At 33.5% G+C, this 22,023-nt stretch overlaps 2 protein-coding genes across 2 annotated transcripts; both read left to right on the top strand.

The window, feature by feature from the left end:
* Window positions 1-142: 142 nt before the first annotated feature.
* On the top strand, window positions 143-13,192 carry LOC131845837 (lamin-C-like). The gene is made up of 10 exons (XM_059194970.1): window positions 143-720; window positions 6,877-7,009; window positions 7,477-7,675; window positions 8,353-8,474; window positions 8,741-8,881; window positions 9,791-9,996; window positions 10,744-11,005; window positions 11,592-11,813; window positions 12,081-12,173; window positions 12,886-13,192. Exons 1-10 carry the CDS (start codon window positions 290-292, stop codon window positions 12,928-12,930), a joined length of 1,854 nt encoding a protein of 617 aa, XP_059050953.1. The 5' UTR covers window positions 143-289; the 3' UTR covers window positions 12,931-13,192.
* Window positions 13,193-14,648: 1,456 nt separating this feature from the next.
* LOC131845936 (lamin-B2-like) lies at window positions 14,649-18,300 on the top strand. The gene is made up of 6 exons (XM_059195099.1): window positions 14,649-14,772; window positions 14,925-15,103; window positions 15,851-16,111; window positions 16,698-16,919; window positions 17,187-17,279; window positions 17,994-18,300. The coding sequence occupies exons 1-6, from the start codon at window positions 14,649-14,651 to the stop codon at window positions 18,036-18,038; spliced, it is 924 nt and encodes a 307-aa protein (XP_059051082.1). The 3' UTR covers window positions 18,039-18,300.
* The last annotated feature ends 3,723 nt before the right edge of the window (window positions 18,301-22,023 follow it).

Here is a 22,023-nt window from a genome sequence, read left to right as displayed (position 1 = left end):
AATAGATTTTAGATGAAATCGTTTGAAACATAATAAAAACCTTTAGAGTTTGATAGTGTAATAGTTGAATATTATCGAAGAAATAATCATAAATTTAAATACTGGCAACATTATTTGTGACTCAATGGTCACGTGACCACACAAGCTTGGATTTACAATTTGATTGGTTGTCGTTTGTGGTGATTTCTTCCGAGAACTCGCTTGGTCTGTTGTTAGCGTTGGTGAAATTGTGAATTCATACATTTTAATATATTTATATTAATTATTGTGACATAAACATTACTTTACAATGTCGTCTAAAACAAAAAAGACTGTAACATCTACATCAAACATAAGTGTGGTGTCATCTGTACAAAGCCCTCCGCAATCAAGCACTCCTGTTGGTAGCCGCCCTTCTAGCTCTGCCGGCCGGCCCAGTAGCCCTTTAAGTCCAACAAGACATAGCAGACTTCAAGAAAAAGATGCATTGCAAAACCTCAATGACCGCTTGGCCGCTTATATTGATAAAGTACGTCAGCTCGAAAGTGAAAACTCAGGTTTGCGTCGTGAAATTCAGACTACACAGGAGGTCGTCAGCCGCGAAGTTTCCAATATCAAGGGAATGTACGAGCATGAATTGCAAGACGCTAGAAAACTGTTAGACGATACATCTCGTGAGAAGGCCAAGTTGGAAATTGATTTGAAGAGGCTTTACGAAGAAAACGATGATTTGAAGAAGCGGTAAGTTTGTTATCATTACTATATCAAATTACCGCATTGTAATGCAGGTTATGTCAAAGTTTCTATTATAAATCACGTCATTGCTTATTAAAAGCATTCTAACTCTTCTTCCGGCTAACCTTAGCATTAACTTTACGTCATCATCGAGGTTTTAGAGCGGGCGCGGTATGACGGCGCGTGGCCTCGGTTTTACGACATCGTGACATCATAGCTCAATATAACTATATCAGTCACATACCTAAGTAGCCACATGTATATCTATAAGTAGACCAATCACATAGGGTGCACTATCACATTGTGACTTATTATTTGTAGTATAAATAATAGTAATAATATCAGTTTCATTCATAATATAGTACAAAGTAATAATAAATAATAAGCATCCAACTGTCTGTCTCTGACTCTATAAGCTGAATGTTTATATAGACATGTATATCCAATAATTATCCTATTGTTGTAGTTATTATTAAATACTACACATCATAAAACTGGGCATTTTTGATGTTTCATTATTATTAGCAATGTTTGATACTTGTTCATAGAATTGTGATAAATTTAGTCAATGGACATATTATTTTTCTTCAATTATTACATGACCCACACTTTGTATGATGCCGAAATATCTATTTGTGTCAAGGTGAATAAATCTTGACATTAAAATACTATTTAAGAATAATTATACAAGAAAAATTCATAAATACACAAAGTATTAAGCATATACTGACTTATCTTCAGCAATAAAATTGTATTTCATTTTATATAAAACAAATTAATTTAGAACTGTTTTAAAGCAACATATAGTTTTGAGATGATAATACCACAACATCATTTGACATAATTATAAGAAAGTAGATATTAATTGCCAGTAATTTAAAAAATAGAAAGGAAATGTTCCTAATGAATAGAAAATATATTATTGAAATTAGTCTGAGGCTTAAAAAATGCTATTATGTCGGTCCTCTGTTAGATGAATGTATAGACTACCCTACTATGGAATATACTTATAAATCAGTTGCCTCTGTGTCCTAGCAGTTTAGCACTTCACCTTAGCTGCTATGGTTGCAGATTTGATTACTCGCAGGATGCAAACATTTGTATTCATGAGTATGATTGTTTGTATCGGTCAGGGTGCTTTCCCTGTATATTGTGTACATTTAAAAATAAGTTTTTTATTAACTTTTTTGGCATTCATAGCACAAGTTTAGCTTAGCTTGGGACTAGATGATGCAATTTTTTTAAAGGATGATAACAAAGTAGTTCTTCTGTAACGTTTAACGTATGGTAATAGCTGGGGGTGGAAGGTCATAAGATGAGTATGAGTTGAGGTCAATAAGCCCATTGTGAAAATGCACTAGGAATGTATAAGGATGATTTCCAGGGGAAGATCAACTCAAGATGACATGGTATATGGCACATTACTAACAATCCCTTCCCTCTCTTACAATGATACTTAAGAATTCTGTTATGTTATTGTTAATATAATATAATTTAATTTAATTAATTTACAGTCATTGTCTTACAGAATATATTATTATGCAAACCTTGACTTATTCGTTTTGACTGCTTACTAATTAGGAGCATGAATATTATCTTGAAAACATCATTTCCGGTGCCTTGAAGTTGCTGGTGCAAGTGCATTTTTATTTATTGTTAAGATAATGCAAGGTTAAATGATATCAAACATTAGTCTATCTTGTTTGTGACTTTCTTATCTATTGCTATATTATTATAAAATTTGTACAAAGTCACCAAATTGAAATTTGTATGAATTTAATATAAAATAACCTAAAATAAGTAAAATGCACTGATGCCAGAACAATTGGTTTTGGATATTTAGAATACCTTTATATTTATATATTATATATTATAAAGAAAACTCACAGTACTTAATTAAAAAAATCTGGCCCTCTTGATTCAGTTTACCACATTCCTTTTACAAGAGTATACACATTCAATCTTTTGCTATTGTTTTATACTCTGTCTTACTACATCCTTCAGGAAAAACACCTGCACACACTTTTTTTTCACTTTATATTTCTATGTTCCTTCTATGCTTTTCATGCAAAGGTTTTTGCAACAACAACAGAGAATCATAACATAGTATAAAATAAAGGCGCTGTCGCTGACTGTTCCTATATATGCTTAAATCTTTAAAATTACGCAACGGATTTTGAAGCGGTGTTTTTAATAGATAGATAGAGTATAATATTCAAGAGGTAGGTTTATATATATAATACATGTACACCCATGCGAAGCCGGGGCAAGTAGCTAGTTCATTTATATTTAAGGTCGGTATATAATTTATAGTCGGTTTCACCCGACTTAAATTTCAATAAAAATATAGCCTATGTGTTATTCTGATGCATAAGCTATATTACTGTTAAGTTTTATCAAAATCCGTTCAGTAGTTTTTGCGTGAAAGTAACAAACATCCATACTTACAAACTTTCGCGTTTAACATATTATTAAGATTGTTGATTTGATCTGAAAAGTAAATGAATTCATTTGCAAAAAAATTATGAACTTCTAGAAATAAACTACTATATATAATCTTCCAACTTCTGTGTAAGTCATTATCGTACAGGAAAAAACTTAGTTGTTGCAGCCTTTCAATGACTGAACATTCGTAATGACGATCTCAATGACGTAATGCTAAACTCGGTACAGGTATTCGCCGGTAGCCTGGATATGCGACAGTGACGGTATTTCGGTACCAAAATAATGATGGCGTCATCGGTATTGAGACATTTGGTTATTCAACTTAATCTATATAATATATGTAAACATATATAGATTCATATTGATAATCCTCAGTAACCCGTCGGCCGCCCTCGCCGCATGCCTCCCACGTCGCGTATATTTTATTTATTTATAAATTAGCGACATTTTTGCACATGTGTGCAACAATTCAACGTAGGTACCAAGAGAAAATCCATTTCTAATAACACTCTATTTAAATTCAATTACGTCTTCAACGACTATGACATAGGTATACCTTTTTTTGCTTCTCATTATTTTTAATTATTAGATATATGTACTATTATTTAACTCTTTGCAAAGAATTTTGTCATGTTGGTTTCGTATCAATTATTTCTTCTATAAATAGATTTGTTTGGGAACAAAATATACTTGCTATTTATGTTAAGGCTTCTCTCAGTAATCATTAGGGAATAATTCGGTCATTTATTTTATATTTATTATCATTTAAAACATTCAATATTTACTGCTCAAAATAAATCCTTCGTTCTCAGCTACGTCCCTTTATCCCGCCCATCTATTATAGACGTGCAAAGAAAATAATAATTGTGAAAAATATAACACAACTACACTTAAGATTATCAGTACTAAGCTTGTTTTAAGTCGCAGCACAGTCTTAACAATTATCAATAACCCTAATCTGTATTCTGCATACTGTATATATCTACATATAGAGTATGTGACTATCTGTAATCCATCAATGTAATTATTGTATAAATGAATAAAAAAAATAAGATATTTATAGACATCCGTGTCAAAAACATAAAAGATACTCTTTTATTTACCTACTTACTTTTGTCTGCGTACGCTTCGAAATTAGAATATCTAGTTTTTAACGGTCCGCTCAAACTTGTTTAAAAAAGTATTGATCTATGATTAAAATATCCGAATTAGTGACTCGACACGTAAAAGTAGAGTTTGAGAGAATGTTTCTAAACTGAAAATGAGAGTTCTATCTATATAGTAGACATTAGTTATCTACATAAAATGACCTTTACAAAGTAAGTATATATACCTAAAGGTAGGTAGGTAGCTAGAGGTCATTTTGTACTAGTTCAGTACAGAACGTTGACATCACTTCTAAATAAAATTCTCAAATGTTTAATATTTACGTAACCGATTGTTTACATTGACTACGCGGTACGTTGCTCAATCAATAGTTTAGCGTTATCTCTGTTATTTTCATGTTGCGGTTCCGTACCGGTTAGGTATCGCAGTTCTAAATGTGGGACACGGACAACCAACGTGCCCCTTTCTTATAATGTCTTCGATCACGCGTTTGTTTAGTACGAAATTACAAATATCGGCCAAGGTCTAAGTCTCGAGCGCACGCGACGTCAATAAATAGGTTAATCTTTGGTATCTGTCGGCGGGAATGTAGCTGTATTTTCATAAGGTTTGACGGCTGTATGTATTAGGTTCAATTTTCAAATACGTTCACACGCCTTTAGCCTTTCCGAATACAATGTAACACGGCCTTTATATTTTTAACGGAAGAAAATAAAATACACTGCACAAAATACAGTGTCTGTAATGTCTGCAAACAATTAGAAACTCTCCGATACACGTGTGTAATATACAGAAGAGATTAATATTTTATTAATAAACATATTTTTCTGACTTGTAAATCAATAAATAAATGTCAGACTTATCTTAAAAATATTCAAAATAAGTATTAACATTGAAATGCTTTACAAAAAGTAAAAATATTTATATTGAAATTATATGTTACTATAAAGAAACGGGATAGTCCTGTATTCACTATAAAATCCCACCCACGTGCAAATAGTGCTGCAGGAGAAAGTTTTCAATAAATGTTAGTACTGGTTGTTAGTGATGAGTTCTAAGAAACCGGATATTGGAATTAAAACATATATTGCCACGACACGGCGCAGGGCCGCATGCCTGCATAGCGACAAACAAGGCTTCACCGTTTCTGTACGCTCACCTTGCTTCGATGTCACGGTTTCCAGTATTCAATAACCTCAACCGTTTGTTTTTGGAATGTCGCTTAGCAGCGTGAATAATAATGTATACCTTATTTAGTATTGAAGCTAAAGCTTAATGTTGTAAATTGAATCATCTACCTACAGATTAAATCATATCTAATAAAGCATATTTAGACTAGTTGTTCGCCGCGGTTTAATCTGCAGTAAACTAAAAAAAATGGCAGCTGCTGTCGTTTGTCCACCCACTACATGTCGTCATGTTGCCCGCTCGAGCTATTACTTCATTTGTGCTTCACAGTTCTTCTGAAAATTTTCATTAAACTCTACTCCTAAAGGTTATAGCGTGATGTTATATTAAATAGCATTACATCACAAGCATTGGGTTATAATTATATATTAGCTCTTAAAACAAACAAACCCTTTAGATTTTCTATACATATTAGTATGAATTTACACCTTACATAGTAATATCCAAAATAGAACTATTTATTTTTTTCAACAGAAACAACTGAATCAATTTTACAGGAAAACTGAAAAAGATTGTACCTAACCGTTATCGTTATCATGTAGTCAAACAAGTCCATTTGACATCGCGACCATAAAAGATATTTTAAAAAGTATTTGATTTCACAACAATTCTCACACACACACATACATATATAATATTGTAAATATTATATATGCATGTGTGCCCAGTGTTCATGGATGAGTTTTTAATTATTTTCGAATAGTCACGTTACTTTACTTACATATATGTTGCAACTAAGGTATTACTTTCCCATTTAAGATGCATAAACTGTCTAACGATACAATCAATTAGAATAGATTCAGTGAGCGATCACGGTCATCACGTCGTCGCCACGATGCTGAAACCGGACATACACCATTTCACAAAGCTGAAGTCATCAACATTTATAACATTAGCTATTTAATTTGAGTATTTTAGAAGTTATGCGAGGAATTTAATATGTTATCTAAAAATATATTCTTTATCGCTTACTTTTTATAGTTTCAATGGAACAGAATTAGAAATCAATTCACTCAATTCAACTTTAGAATTGTTTTGGTTTCCAGACTCCCAAAATTAGTTTTTGTCGTATATCTTCCATTTTAATCATAATATAATACATGTTATGACATATTTATGGACTTTTTAAATCTTCTAACTTTATTAAACTATTTTTACTATAATATTAACTAATACATATAAACCTTCCTCTTGAATCACTCTATCTATTGCTAAAAACTGCATTAAAATCCGTTGCATAGTTTAAAAATCTAAGGGATCCGACAGCAGAAGCGACTTCATTTTATACTATGTAAAGCATCTTTTAATAATAATACAATACATAAACGTTGAAGTGTAGTTTATTTTTTTATAATTACTATATCTGTATATTTAGTAATTATAGAAATATATTCATTAGTAACCATTGTAAAATACTTTCAGATTGGACAAGAAGACTAAAGACTTTCAGCAGGCCGAAAACTTGGCGCGTCACTACGAAACACGCTTCACTGAGGAGAGCAACAAATATAACACCGCCCTCGCAGACAAAAAGAAGGCTCAGGATGAAGCTCGTGTAAGTGAATATTTAAATAAACATTTTCACCTCCCCAACCATAGGACTTTAAATCACCAACTATGGGTTAGTTAGTGATTTAAAGTTTTTTTTTTCTATTGAAATGTTTTGGAACTTTGGTTTTAATTAGATTCATAGAAATGAACACAGATAAATTATATTTATAAATTGTCTTTATAGTTTACGTTCTAGAAATATGTTACGTTTGTATTACATTTACCTGAATCATTCTGTGAAATCAATATTTAAAGCAAGTTATATATAAACTCTTAGAACCTTACAGTATTATACTAATTTAGACAGGAGTTCGCACGGCTGTATTCGAGATAAGGAGCTATTTGTATTGCTTAACTCATTAAGGTGTAATAAATAAACAAATTCCACTTCTAATTTATAATAATAATTTGTATTAGTTTATTACTTAGTATTATTAATTTACACATTAAAATATTAATCACTGTTCTTAGGATCTGGCTAAGGAGCTGGAGAAATTGCGCAAGGTGTACGCCGACACGCGTAAAACTCTCGAAGAGGAAATGTTGTGCCGCATCGACATGGAGAACACCGTTCAGAGCTTGCGCGAGGAACTCTCCTTCAAGGACCAGGTGTTCCAGCAGGAACTGCAGGAGACTCGCACCAGGCGACAAGTCGAGATCACCGAAATTGGTACGTTATAATGATGTATATAACAACGTATCGTCACGGTCGTATTTCTAGATGGGATAATCAGAAGCATTATTAAGTGTCGATGATTTGGTGAACGCAACATTTAACATACCCACATATAGGTCGGTGTATTTTTAATACAATGTGGCAGGAGGCGAGCCTATAGTCTCTCAGATTATTTTTTGTTTGATGTTGGTGTTTGCACCAAGAGAGAGTCAGAAATATAAATTGACACACATTTTTTTTGGGATTAGTCAAATTTGTACTCACGATCATAGGCGTAATTCCGTGTAGTAAACCACTCTCCACGCAATAAACCACTAAGTTTTACTACTCGGCGATAAACATACAAAGGTTGTGAGTGTCAATAAGATCGACATCATAAGTGATGTGTCAGTTTGTATTTGTGCTCACTTTTCAAACAAACCTAAATACAATTTCAAACAAAATTATCGAAGAGACGGTGTTAAGATCATTCACTGCCATGTTCAACCCAAATTTATCCAGTGATACATAGAACTGTGTAGTATACATCAACGCTAAATATAGAAAATGTCCCTGATTATCTTATATAGGATATGAAAATTTATAGGTATTACTATTATAGCTTATGAAACCTATGACAACTGCATGTCGTGCAGTTTAATACGTAAATTAACAATTGTGTGTGCTTTTAGATGGCCGTTTGGCACAACAGTATGAGGCGAAACTACAGCAGAGCCTCCAGGAGTTGCGTGAGCAGCAAGAGGTCAACATCAAGGCTAACCGAGATGAAATCGAAGCTCTCTATGAGAATAAGGTTTGTTATGGAGTCATATCGATTGAACATTATGTAAATGTCATAGCCCATTGTGACCATGACAAATTATTAGAATTTACATAACTTTTATGTATATTATATTCTTTAATGTTAGAGTTTAGACGGAAGTTGGCGACCGATAACCTTTCAGAAATTGCAATCTATGTCCTCCGGTCATCTAAAACAAATTGATCTGGCTGGATTAGTAAATCCAACATTCCAATTTATCACAAATGTGCCAAAATCTATGTGTACTTATGTTGCAGTTGAAGAACTTGCAAGGCGCGGCAAGCCGCAACAGTCAAGCGGCGACAGTGGCCGTCGAAGAGCTGCGCACCGTGCGTACGCGTATCGACTCCCTCAATACGCAGCTTAATGATTTGGAGAACAAGAACGCTGCACTCAGCGTGAGTATCATATAGACACTTTCTATTTATAATGCATTAAATATAACATTTAAAATATACATATAAATTTATAGTGTTATTGTCTCTAATATACACATTGGAGACTATAAATGTATCAATGTTACATATTATTTTTGTATATGGAGTTGTACCTACATCTTTCTACTTTACTATAAATAATAACTATACTGTTTGACATTGTTTGCCGTGGAGGAAAAATATGGCATTATAGGTACATAAAGGTGATACTATTGATATTCAATTAACAAAAATAATTTGTTTACACATCAATCAAAGTAGACTTAAGTAGAACACGCAATAACAATAGTAGGTAAAATACCTATCGAATCCTAATTCGTGAATAGTTTGCGAACGACTACTTCATTACTTAATTGATGTACATATATAATTTTGTCTAATTCCGCTACCATCACTGTGTGAAACCACAGTTATTCAGTGCGAAAATATGACCACACTTGCTGGAAACGTCATGACGTTTCTATTGGTGATCAAATTCCAACCGTTATTGAGTCTACACCCATATTGCGACATGTGTATCGCCTCTAAACGAGGCATCATCAGGCAATGAATAGAGTTTGAATATAGAGTTGTACTACTTGAGACCAAGAAATCAAACATTTTTTATTTTGGGCTAATCTGATGCCGCAGCTCAACTTTGTAGCTTCATCGGACGATAGCGAGAGATTGCAGATGCACTCCGAACCCGCGGAAAGACTTATGGAGCGGGCGAAGACCAACTCCCTGCTGATGGATACGGCTTTAGGCTGAGGCCACCACTAGGGATTTACACCAAACTCCGACTTCTCGCAGTCTACACGCCGATGTTTAATTAAATTGTATGATGAGTGAAGATTTGGTCTCCATGACTTAGAAAGTGAATGTCCACAGAACCGTTGCCGTGAACTGGAGCGTCAGCTGGAGGCGGAGCGCGCGCGCCACGCGGAGGACCTGGCGTCCCTGGAGCAGGAGCTGGCGCGGCTGCGCGACGAGATGGCCGCCCAGCTGCGCGAGTACACCACGCTCATGGACATCAAGATCACGCTCGACCACGAGATCGCCACCTACCGCGCGCTCCTCGAGGGCGAAGAGGACAGGTAAACATTATTTCATATTCAATTTAATTATTCCTCTATAATTGATCCGTGTATATTAATACTGCTACTTAAAATCAAAGGTAGTTAACCGGCTTGGCTAGTTAGCCATATAGCTAAAGTGACATGTCACAGTGACTAACACTTATAATTTTTAACAATGTTAATCAATGACTATAAAATTTTCCATACTTCAATGGTCGAAATTAGATCATAATTAATTTAAATTATTAGTTTGAACATTATTAAGAATCTATTGTCAAAGATGTAACTTCTATATGTGTATGTGTATCTAATGACATTCTTTATAAAACAAAATTTTAAGTTTTTAGCATTCTGTACTCTATTTAAACTATAAATGTACGAAATTTCATACTCTACAATCCGAGTCATTTTTATAAAAAGGGGTACAACGTTTTTACTTCACGTTTTGTTAAACCTAGATGTTCAAACAATCACAACAAATTGTATGACCGTCCAGGTTGTTCAAAGATTAAAAAATTACCTGGACTAAGTAGTATAAAACTACATAACTTAACTTAATAAAGTCGAAAAGTTTACATCCAAGAATAATACGGGTTCTACCTGCAAATGGACATTCGGAAGTTCGTTTAGAGATGTTCGTTTATATCGAGTCTATAGGTATGTGCAGGCTGAAACTGATATCCCCGGGGCGCGAGTCCCGGACATCTAAGAGACATTCGAAAGTAAGTCGATATATGTCGGTCTATATGGAGTCGGTATGCGCAGGCTGAACCTGACGTCGCAGTCTCCGGGGCGCGAGTCGCGCGCGTCGGGCGCGGCGTCCAGCGGCATCGGCAGCTCGGGCCGCCTCACCCCGGGCCGCCGCGCCACGCCGCTGCGGGCCGCGCGCAAGCGCACGCTGCTCGACGAGACCGAGGAGCGCAGCCTCAGCGACTACAGCGTCACCGCCAGCGCCAAGGGGGACCTCGAGGTCGCCGAGGCCTGCCCCGACGGGACCTTCGTCAAGATACGCAACAAGGGCAAGAAGGTACCATTATTGTTATCTTATTTATTGTTCATATCATAAACGCGAAAGTCGGTGAGTATGGATGGATGTTTGTTACTCTCTCCCGCAAATACACTCCACGGATTTTGATGTAACTTTACAGTAATTATAATTATATATAATAACTTTATTGTGCCAAAAAAACAAATACAAAAGGGACTTAACTAAGGTTATATATGTATATTAATTCATATATAAGTGTTGTTTATATTTAATAATATACTATAATAAGTAATATAGTTTATACATCAGAATGAGACGTGGACTATAAATTTCATGCCGGGGAAAAATAAATATACGATTATTTACTGCCTGCTGACACCTCTGTATCTTATCAAGCCAACATCTAGAAAAGTACTGTTTATCAGTACTAATTTCTAAGTATTCAATATTATAAGTGTAAATATGTTAAACATTTTTAATCTATTTATAAAACCAATCCTTATTAATATAAATAAAAAATATGTATTTCTTAGTATCTGTAAAAGTACATTTTTACCTTATTACTTTTTATTATAACTGTGTAAGTATAAATTAAATTAAATTAAACCTAAATTTTTACCCTCAGGAGCTGAGCCTTGGCGGTTACCAGATCATCCGTAAGGCCGGCGACCAGGAGACGGTGTTCAAATTCCACCGCACCGTGAAGTTGGAGCCTGGCACGGTGGCCACCGTGTGGTCTGCTGACGCCGGTGCCGACCACGACCCTCCGCATCACATCGTCATGAAGGGACAGAAGTGGTTTGTGGCCGATAACTTCACCACAGCACTCCTCAACAATGACCAGGAGGTAAACATGTTTATTTTTTATATTTGTAAATTGTCATGTAAGAAAATATAGAGATTTGTTTGAAGGATCAGGAAGGTCAGTAACAAAATAGTACAATGACACAACTACAAATATAAACATATTTTTGATTAACCAGTTACATAATATAATAATATCAGAGTGGCATAAAAAATAAACATTTCTTTTTTATGTATACATACATGATCCTCATTTAAACATGATGTAATTGATTTAATTATTAATGACGAGACTTTTTGAAATTTACAGGAGGTAGCCATTTCTGAGAGACAGCGGCGGCAAGTGAGCACCAGCGCCCAAAGACACCGTGAACTCGCGCACAAATTCCCCCGTCGTGATCAGGTACTCGATTGGAGTAGAATGAACTTCTAATTGTAATACACATAAGAATACAATGAGTTCTATTATTTTAATATATTCTGTTATTAAATTATAATAATATATTATAATTGTTTGTTCTAGATTACAATACTAAAACCTTATTCAATAAGGAGGATTATTAACATAATTGTTATTATTATATGATTAAGGTTTATTTCTATAATAATACGTACTAGGTATAATTTGTTATAATACTATTTAAAATTAAAAAATAGTAATAATCTTAATTTCATACTTTTTTTTTATATTAATGGCCATAATTTCTTTCATAGTCTTCTAGTTTTCTTCTGTCTGACAATATCAATCATTTGTTACATCTTACCTGAACTTTATTTTTTAGCCGTATGTTGTATTTATACTTTATAGTTATAATACAAAAATGCTTAGTAATAAATATACTTATTAAGCGCTATTTTTTTTATTTATTAATTTAAATACCGCAAGTTATTATTTTATATATCTGTTCTGATGCGTTTCAACAGAAATCGAAATGTTAGAAGTTATTCTTTTTTAATTAGTTAATTAATCAAATGTTAGAATAGATAAATATATACGTGATTTTCTACTATTATTCTTATTGTTTTATTTACCAGAAAATATTAATATAAGTAAATAAAAGTTATTTATCTGTGTGATAATTTGATATGTTATTATAATTATACTGTATTTCCAGTTGGGCGAAATCCGGGAGGGTGAAGAGAACTGCCGCATCATGTAACGTGCAGCGGACAGCCGCTCGCCACTCGGTGCCTCACGCTTCACTCGTCCGGAGCTACACATTCTGCCCTGTGGGCATCCTCCCTTACTACTTTCCGCAGCGTTTCTTTAACGAGATGCTAGATTATGGTGTATTTTACGTTAGTCACTGACACTTCGGTACTTCAATGTTCGTTTATTTTTACTATATGGTTAATACATTTTATTTCTGCAAATGTATTCCAATGTACTTCAGAATTTAATTTGTTGCATATGAATTTCTTTTATTAGTGGGCAGTACGCTAGTTTTAGATAATACATGAGCCTAAAGCTCAGGAAATTGTAGCAAAATTTTTGTTAATTCTGCATCAGTTACTTTATCATATATATTGTTTTCAAGACATAAATTAAATTGTGGTAATAAGACAGTATCAAGCTTAATGGATTATATCAAGTTAAAGAAATTGCGAAGGAGTTTTCACTGCCATACAAGGCTTTTCCTATTCATTTGTCAGTTGGTGAACAAAGTACAAATGTCGTTCACTTGTGTGGGTAAATATAGAATTATGTAAGAGTTTAAAGCACTCACCCACCCTGCAACATATGTTAGTTGATAAGTAATTTTATATTCGTAATTAATACAAGTATCCATCTGATAACAAAGCAAATGGAGTAGATTAAATCTACTAATATTCATATTTCTTAATGACCTTGATTGATCTAAAGTTATTGTATTAGGTTAAGTACTAGATGACACTTTTGCTGATGTCAAGTTAGAATAAGCGGTGGTTTTCACGTAACTGAATACTTTATATAAAGCAAAATAGGTGCAAGTCTCAAAAGTCTCAGATTGAATAAAAAGGAAGAGATAATTAAGAATTTGATCGACTGTTGTATAATTATTTTAAAAAATAAATGTACCGTCAATGTATTTGTAAGCACACTAATATACATTAATTTAGTGATAGATTGTGTATTGTGTTCCGCAAGAAATAGATGTCATTATTTTTTTTTAAATCATTGAGAGGATAGAATCTGATTTGTCAAAGATTTTTGTTTAATAAGTAATCATGAGACATTTTAATTTGGACCCAGTTTGTAACTTCCATATTATAGAGAAAATACATATTACAAATAAATTTATATTTAGGTTTAATAATAAAATTTGCAGTTTTATTTTCTTATATCCCTGATAAAATGCCTTGATAATTTCCATTATAAGTACATAAATAAAAAAAATTAACCCACCAAGTTGCAATATTTTTAAATAACTATAATTATATTATTTCAGCCCCCCTGGACACCAAAACATAAACAACTAACCTAACTTTATTCTTATGTCGTTCACTGGTCCCACACCACATACCTACCTTATAACAAACAGTTAACCTCGCACTTAATGCACAATAATGGGAATACTATATCGAATCCTAATTCGTGAATAGTTTGCGAACGACTACTTCATTACTTAATTGATGTACATATATAATTTTGTCTAATTCCGCTACCATCACTGTGTGAAACCACAGTTATTCAGTGCGAAAATATGACCACACTTGCTGGAAACGTCATGACGTTTCTATTGGTGATCAAATTCCAACCGTTATTGAGTCTACACCCATATTGCGACATGTGTATCGCCTCTAAACGAGGCATCATCAGGCAATGAATAGAGTTTGAATATAGAGTTGTACTACTTGAGACCAAGAAATCAAACATTTTTTATTTTGGGCTAATCTGATGCCGCAGCTCAACTTTGTAGCTTCATCGGACGATAGCGAGAGATTGCAGATGCACTCCGAACCCGCGGAAAGACTTATGGAGCGGGCGAAGACCAACTCCCTGCTGATGGATACGGCTTTAGGCTGAGGCCACCACTAGGGATTTACACCAAACTCCGACTTCTCGCAGTCTACACGGCGATGTTTAATTAAATTGTATGATGAGTGAAGATTTGGTCTCCATGACTTAGAAAGTGAATGTCCACAGAACCGTTGCCGTGAACTGGAGCGTCAGCTGGAGGCGGAGCGCGCGCGCCACGCGGAGGACCTGGCGTCCCTGGAGCAGGAGCTGGCGCGGCTGCGCGACGAGATGGCCGCCCAGCTGCGCGAGTACACCACGCTCATGGACATCAAGATCACGCTCGACCACGAGATCGCCACCTACCGCGCGCTCCTCGAGGGCGAAGAGGACAGGTAAACATTATTTCATATTCAATTTAATTATTCCTCTATAATTGATCCGTGTATATTAATACTGCTACTTAAAATCAAAGGTAGTTAACCGGCTTGGCTAGTTAGCCATATAGCTAAAGTGACATGTCACAGTGACTAACACTTATAATTTTTAACAATGTTAATCAATGACTATAAAATTTTCCATACTTCAATGGTCGAAATTAGATCATAATTAATTTAAATTATTAGTTTGAACATTATTAAGAATCTATTGTCAAAGATGTAACTTCTATATGTGTATGTGTATCTAATGACATTCTTTATAAATCAAAATTTTAAGTTTTTAGCATTCTGTACTCTATGTAAACTATAAATGTACGAAATTTCATACTCTACCATCCGAGTCATTTTTATAAAAAGGGGTACAACGTTTTTACTTCACGTTTTGTTAAACCTAGATGTTCAAACAATCACAACAAATTGTATGACCGTCCAGGTTGTTCAAAGATTAAAAAATTACCTGGACTAAGTAGTATAAAACTACATAACTTAACTTAATAAAGTCGAAAAGTTTACATCCAAGAATAATACGGGTTCTACCTGCAAATGGACATTCGGAAGTTCGTTTAGAGATGTTCGTTTATATCGAGTCTATAGGTATGTGCAGGCTGAAACTGATATCCCCGGGGCGCGAGTCCGGGACATCTAAGAGACATTCGAAAGTTAGTCGATATATGTCGGTCTATATGGAGTCGGTATGCGCAGGCTGAACCTGACGTCGCAGTCTCCGGGGCGCGAGTCGCGCGCGTCGGGCGCGGCGTCCAGCGGCATCGGCAGCTCGGGCCGCCTCACCCCGGGCCGCCGCGCCACGCCGCTGCGGGCCGCGCGCAAGCGCACGCTGCTCGACGAGACCGAGGAGCGCAGCCTCAGCGACTACAGCGTCACCGCCAGCGCCACGGGGACCTCGAGGTCGCCGAGGCCTGCCCCGACGGGACCTTCGTCAAGATACGCAACAAGGGCAAGAAGGTACCATTATTGTTATCTTATTTATTGTTCATATCATAAACGCGAAAGTCGGTGAGTATGGATGGATGTTTGTTACTCTCTCCCGCAAATACACTCCACGGATTTTGATGTAACTTTACAGTAATTATAATTATATATAATAACTTTATTGTGCCAAAAAAACAAATACAAAAGGGACTTAACTAAGGTTATATATGTATATTAATTCATATATAAGTGTTGTTTATATTTAATAATATACTATAATAAGTAATATAGTTTATACATCAGAATGAGACGTGGACTATAAATTTCATGCCGGGGAAAAATAAATATACGATTATTTACTGCCTGCTGACACCTCTGTATCTTATCAAGCCAACATCTAGAAAAGTACTGTTTATCAGTACTAATTTCTAAGTATTCAATATTATAAGTGTAAATATGTTAAACATTTTTAATCTATTTATAAAACCAATCCTTATTAATATAAATAAAAAATATGTATTTCTTAGTATCTGTAAAAGTACATTTTTACCTTATTACTTTTTATTATAACTGTGTAAGTATAAATTAAATTAAATTAAACCTAAATTTTTACCCTCAGGAGCTGAGCCTTGGCGGTTACCAGATCATCCGTAAGGCCGGCGACCAGGAGACGGTGTTCAAATTCCACCGCACCGTGAAGTTGGAGCCTGGCACGGTGGCCACCGTGTGGTCTGCTGACGCCGGTGCCGACCACGACCCTCCGCATCACATCGTCATGAAGGGACAGAAGTGGTTTGTGGCCGATAACTTCACCACAGCACTCCTCAACAATGACCAGGAGGTAAACATGTTTATTTTTTATATTTGTAAATTGTCATGTAAGAAAATATAGAGATTTGTTTGAAGGATCAGGAAGGTCAGTAACAAAATAGTACAATGACACAACTACAAATATAAACATATTTTTGATTAACCAGTTACATAATATAATAATATCAGAGTGGCATAAAAAATAAACATTTCTTTTTTATGTATACATACATGATCCTCATTTAAACATGATGTAATTGATTTAATTATTAATGACGAGACTTTTTGAAATTTACAGGAGGTAGCCATTTCTGAGAGACAGCGGCGGCAAGTGAGCACCAGCGCCCAAAGACACCGTGAACTCGCGCACAAATTCCCCCGTCGTGATCAGGTACTCGATTGGAGTAGAATGAACTTCTAATTGTAATACACATAAGAATACAATGAGTTCTATTATTTTAATATATTCTGTTATTAAATTATAATAATATATTATAATTGTTTGTTCTAGATTACAATACTAAAACCTTATTCAGTAAGGAGGATTATTAACATAATTGTTATTATTATATGATTAAGGTTTATTTCTATAATAATACGAACTAGGTATAATTTGTTATAATACTATTTAAAATTAAAAAATTATAATAATCTTAATTTCATATTATTTTTTTTTATATTAATGGCCATAAATTCTTTCATAGTCTTCTAGTTTTCTTCTGTCTGACAATATAAATAATTTGTTACATCTTACCTGAATTTTATTTTTTAGCCGTATGTTGTATTTATACTTTATAGTTATAATACAAAAATGCTTAGTAATAAATATACTTATTAAGCGCTATTTTTTTTATTTATTAATTTAAATACCGCAAGTTATTATTTTATATATCTGTTCTGATGCGTTTCAACAGAAATCGAAATGTTAGAAGTTATTCTTTTTTAATTAGTTAATTAATCAAATGTTAGAATAGATAAATATATACGTGATTTTCTACTATTATTCTTATTGTTTTATTTACCAGAAAATATTAATATAACTAAATAAAAGTTATTTATCTGTGTGATAATTTGATATGTTATTATAATTATAATGTATTTCCAGTTGGGCGAAATCCGGGAGGGTGAAGAGAACTGCCGCATCATGTAACGTGCAGCGGACAGCCGCTCGCCACTCGGTGCCTCACGCTTCACTCGTCCGGAGCTACACATTCTGCCCTGTGGGCATCCTCCCTCACTATTTTCCGCAGCGTTTCTTTAACGAGATGCTAGATTATGGTGTATTTTACGTTAGTCACTGACACTTCGGTACTTCAATGTTCGTTTATTTTTACTATATGGTTAATACATTTTATTTCTGCAAATGTATTCCAATGTACTTCAGAATTTAATTTGTTGCATATGAATTTCTTTTATTAGTGGGCAGTACGCTAGTTTTAGATAATACATGAGCCTAAAGCTCAGGAAATTGTAGCAAAATTTTTGTTAATTCTGCATCAGTTACTTTATCATATATATTGTTTTCAAGACATAAATTAAATTGTGGTAATAAGACAGTATCAAGCTTAATGGATTATATCAAGTTAAAGAAATTGCGAAGGAGTTTTCACTGCCATACAAGGCTTTTCCTATTCATTTGTCAGTTGGTGAACAAAGTACAAATGTCGTTCACTTGTGTGGGTAAATATAGAATTATGTAAGAGTTTAAAGCACTCACCCACCCTGCAACATATGTTAGTTGATAAGTAATTTTATATTCGTAATTAATACAAGTATCCATCTGATAACAAAGCAAATGGAGTAGATTAAATCTACTAATATTCATATTTCTTAATGACCTTGATTGATCTAAAGTTATTGTATTAGGTTAAGTACTAGATGACACTTTTGCTGATGTCAAGTTAGAATAAGCGGTGGTTTTCACGTAACTGAATACTTTATATAAAGCAAAATAGGTGCAAGTCTCAAAAGTCTCAGATTGAATAAAAAGGAAGAGATAATTAAGAATTTGATCGACTGTTGTATAATTATTTTAAAAAATAAATGTACCGTCAATGTATTTGTAAGCACACTAATATACATTAATTTAGTGATAGATTGTGTATTGTGTTCCGCAAGAAATAGATGTCATTATTTTTTTTTAAATCATTGAGAGGATAGAATCTGATTTGTCAAAGATTTTTGTTTAATAAGTAATCATGAGACATTTTAATTTGGACCCAGTTTGTAACTTCCATATTATAGAGAAAATACATATTACAAATAAATTTATATTTAGGTTTAATAATAAAATTTGCAGTTTTATTTTCTTATATCCCTGATAAAATACCTTGATAATTTCCATTATAAGTACATAAATAAAAAAAATTAACCCACCAAGTTGCAATATTTTTAAATAACTATAATTATATTATTTCAGCCCCCCTGGACACCAAAACATTGTGACCATAGTCACGATTAGGTACGGCTAACTAACCTAACTATTCTTGTCGTTCACTGGTCCCACACCACATACCTACCTTATAACAAACAGTTAACCTCGCACTTAATGCACAATAATGGGAATACTATATGAGAGAAATAGAATACCGTAATAGTTTTCAGCATAATTGTTTTTTTTTTAATACTTTTTCCGATGACCATACATCGGAGCAAAGTTATTCATTTTTATGATTAAATCATTTTATCGTCAAAAACTGCTTCTAAAATTATGATTATATGCTCAGTACCCAATTGCAGCATAACATTCATTTTACAAGTAATTAATTTAGAAGCTAAGACCGAGCTACCATTCTAACTGAAAAATACAGTTAAACTGGCACCATTGAACGCTGCATGTATTTGTATTTATTTTTGCCAATGTTATTAAAAAATCTTACAAGTATTACTTAAATATATTACTTATTATTTTCATTTCATAAATAGACGGCGTACATATTATCAAATATTTCAGTCAACATACAATAATCTCGTTATCCTCTAAACTAGCAGGTTACAAGTATCGATGTTTAAAAAATATAAATATTGTATTTTATAAGGAGGTAGGAAAGCAATATGAGTATTTTTTATTTATAGATATCAAAATGGATGATAAGAAATCATTGGGACAACGGAGGCATAACCATTTTTCTTCTATTAGAGCTACGGCGGAGGGGTAATCAGTACTTAAAGAAATGAAGTACTCCGCGTACAGTTACAATAACATTTTAGGAATGATCGATTAACTAAGATATGATATTTATAAAACACTTGATTTATTGATTGCATATTTAATTAAATTAATTGCATTAGATAATGTAATTTGTTGCTTCAGTGACGATCACAAGCGTGCGGAATTCCTAGTATTATCTCTTGTCCGGTGAAGCTGGAAAGTCCAGCCAATCCAATTTCTTATGGGTCCAACGATATGTGTTGCCATTAGCCATTTTCTAGTTTTTTTAAATTTAAACCCAGCATTATCATATCTGTGCCATGTCTTTCAAAGACAGTGTTGCATGATCTCTCACTTGGTGGGTATTCTACTGATTTTAATCGAATTTCCAATTCGAACATTATTCCAACGAAGTATTACGAACAAATTAAACATAAATGTCAACAAAATATACTTGCGCGTCGGTATGGTTAGTAAAATATAAATAAATTTATGTTAGTATTACGAGAATTTATAGTTCCTAGTATAGTAGTCCTTTTATAGTTTATTAAAAAATGTGTATTATAAAAAAAATGTATCGGGTAACATTACTTAAATGTTGGGCTAAAAGGCCTCCAAGGCCTCCAAGGCCGTAAAATATAAATAAATAAAAAATATATACATTTTCTAACCAATTCCTACGGTTTTTATTTTGTTATTGATATATTTTAAGTAATTATTAATGCCGTATCATATTGATTATTATAATATTTAATGTTGACTCATTGTGCCACCATAAGTTAATAAATTTATTCAAATTCGTCTATTCGTCTCATGATTTAATCAGTCTCAAAAATGTCACAACAATAGAAGTGTATGTAACTCATTTTATAATTTGATATACCATAATATAAATCTAATATTATAAATGACAATGAGTTTAATCTGTTACGCTTTCATAAAATTTGTCGTATATTGTTTCTGGTTTCCATGCTTAGTAATAAATTGGGAATCAATAGCATATTTCTGTTAAGTTAATGGTGTGTTTTTGTTTAAAAGAGCAGGCCAGTATCTATTTCATTCTTCTTGTGCTATGTCTGCTTTGCCATTAAGTGGTAGATTAAAAATAATATTTAAAAAATATATTTTTTCAAAAGTGGTTAAATTGAAGATAAACTTCAATTTAACTACTTTTGAAAAGAAGTGTACAAAACTTATTTAGATTGTTGGCCTGACTTTTTAGTTATTTAGACAATTTTTTTAAAAATGGTTATTCACTCTCAGCAAATATAAATAAAAAATTATTATTTAATTTCATTGTATTGACAGCAGGTATTTTCGATTCATTTGTAATGAAGCATATAGGCTTGCTAATGAATAATAAACAACCCCTACTAATGTATACCTACATACTAATATGGTGTGACAGTCGGTGTAAAATATATATCCATTTAATAAAGTCTATCATATGTCAAGTTCCCAAACTAAATGAAATGGTTCTTCTTAGTTGGTTTGATCTGCAAACTCCACATGGTTCCTCCTGCAAACCACTACTATGACTTTTTAAGCATCTCTTAATTAAGATAACTTATCATATTTCAGTAGTGGACAGAAGAGTGGTGCAGAAGAGTTTTCTATTCCGTCATCCTCTAAAACCCTAGTTTGTTGATGTGTTTATTATTATTTAAGTGTAGTTATAATTGAGGACTTCACTGTTAATGTATGTTCAAATTTAAAATTAATTTTATTACATTAGTGACAGAAAAAGACCATCTATCAAATAGATCTATTGTGCTCATCCTTTTTCAGAGTTCGCTACCTAGATCTGTCAGGGAAACAAATTGAAGTATATTCTTAGCAGTGATGGTTTTTATCTCCGCAGGATAGAGTATAAACTTTCCAAAAGAGATATTATGTTTAGCATGAGTGCGCTACAACCACATAGGATGTGTAGTGGCATTTTTTTTTTAGTTTGGCAAAATCAGATTTTTGTGGTGCATAGGAC

The sequence above is a fragment of the Achroia grisella genome, unplaced genomic scaffold (assembly GCF_030625045.1).
Source record: "Achroia grisella isolate CSIRO2021 unplaced genomic scaffold, CSIRO_AGI_Agris_v1 utg487, whole genome shotgun sequence".
Classification (NCBI taxonomy): Eukaryota; Metazoa; Arthropoda; class Insecta; order Lepidoptera; family Pyralidae; genus Achroia; species Achroia grisella.
This window is presented reverse-complemented; position numbering and strand designations above follow the sequence as displayed.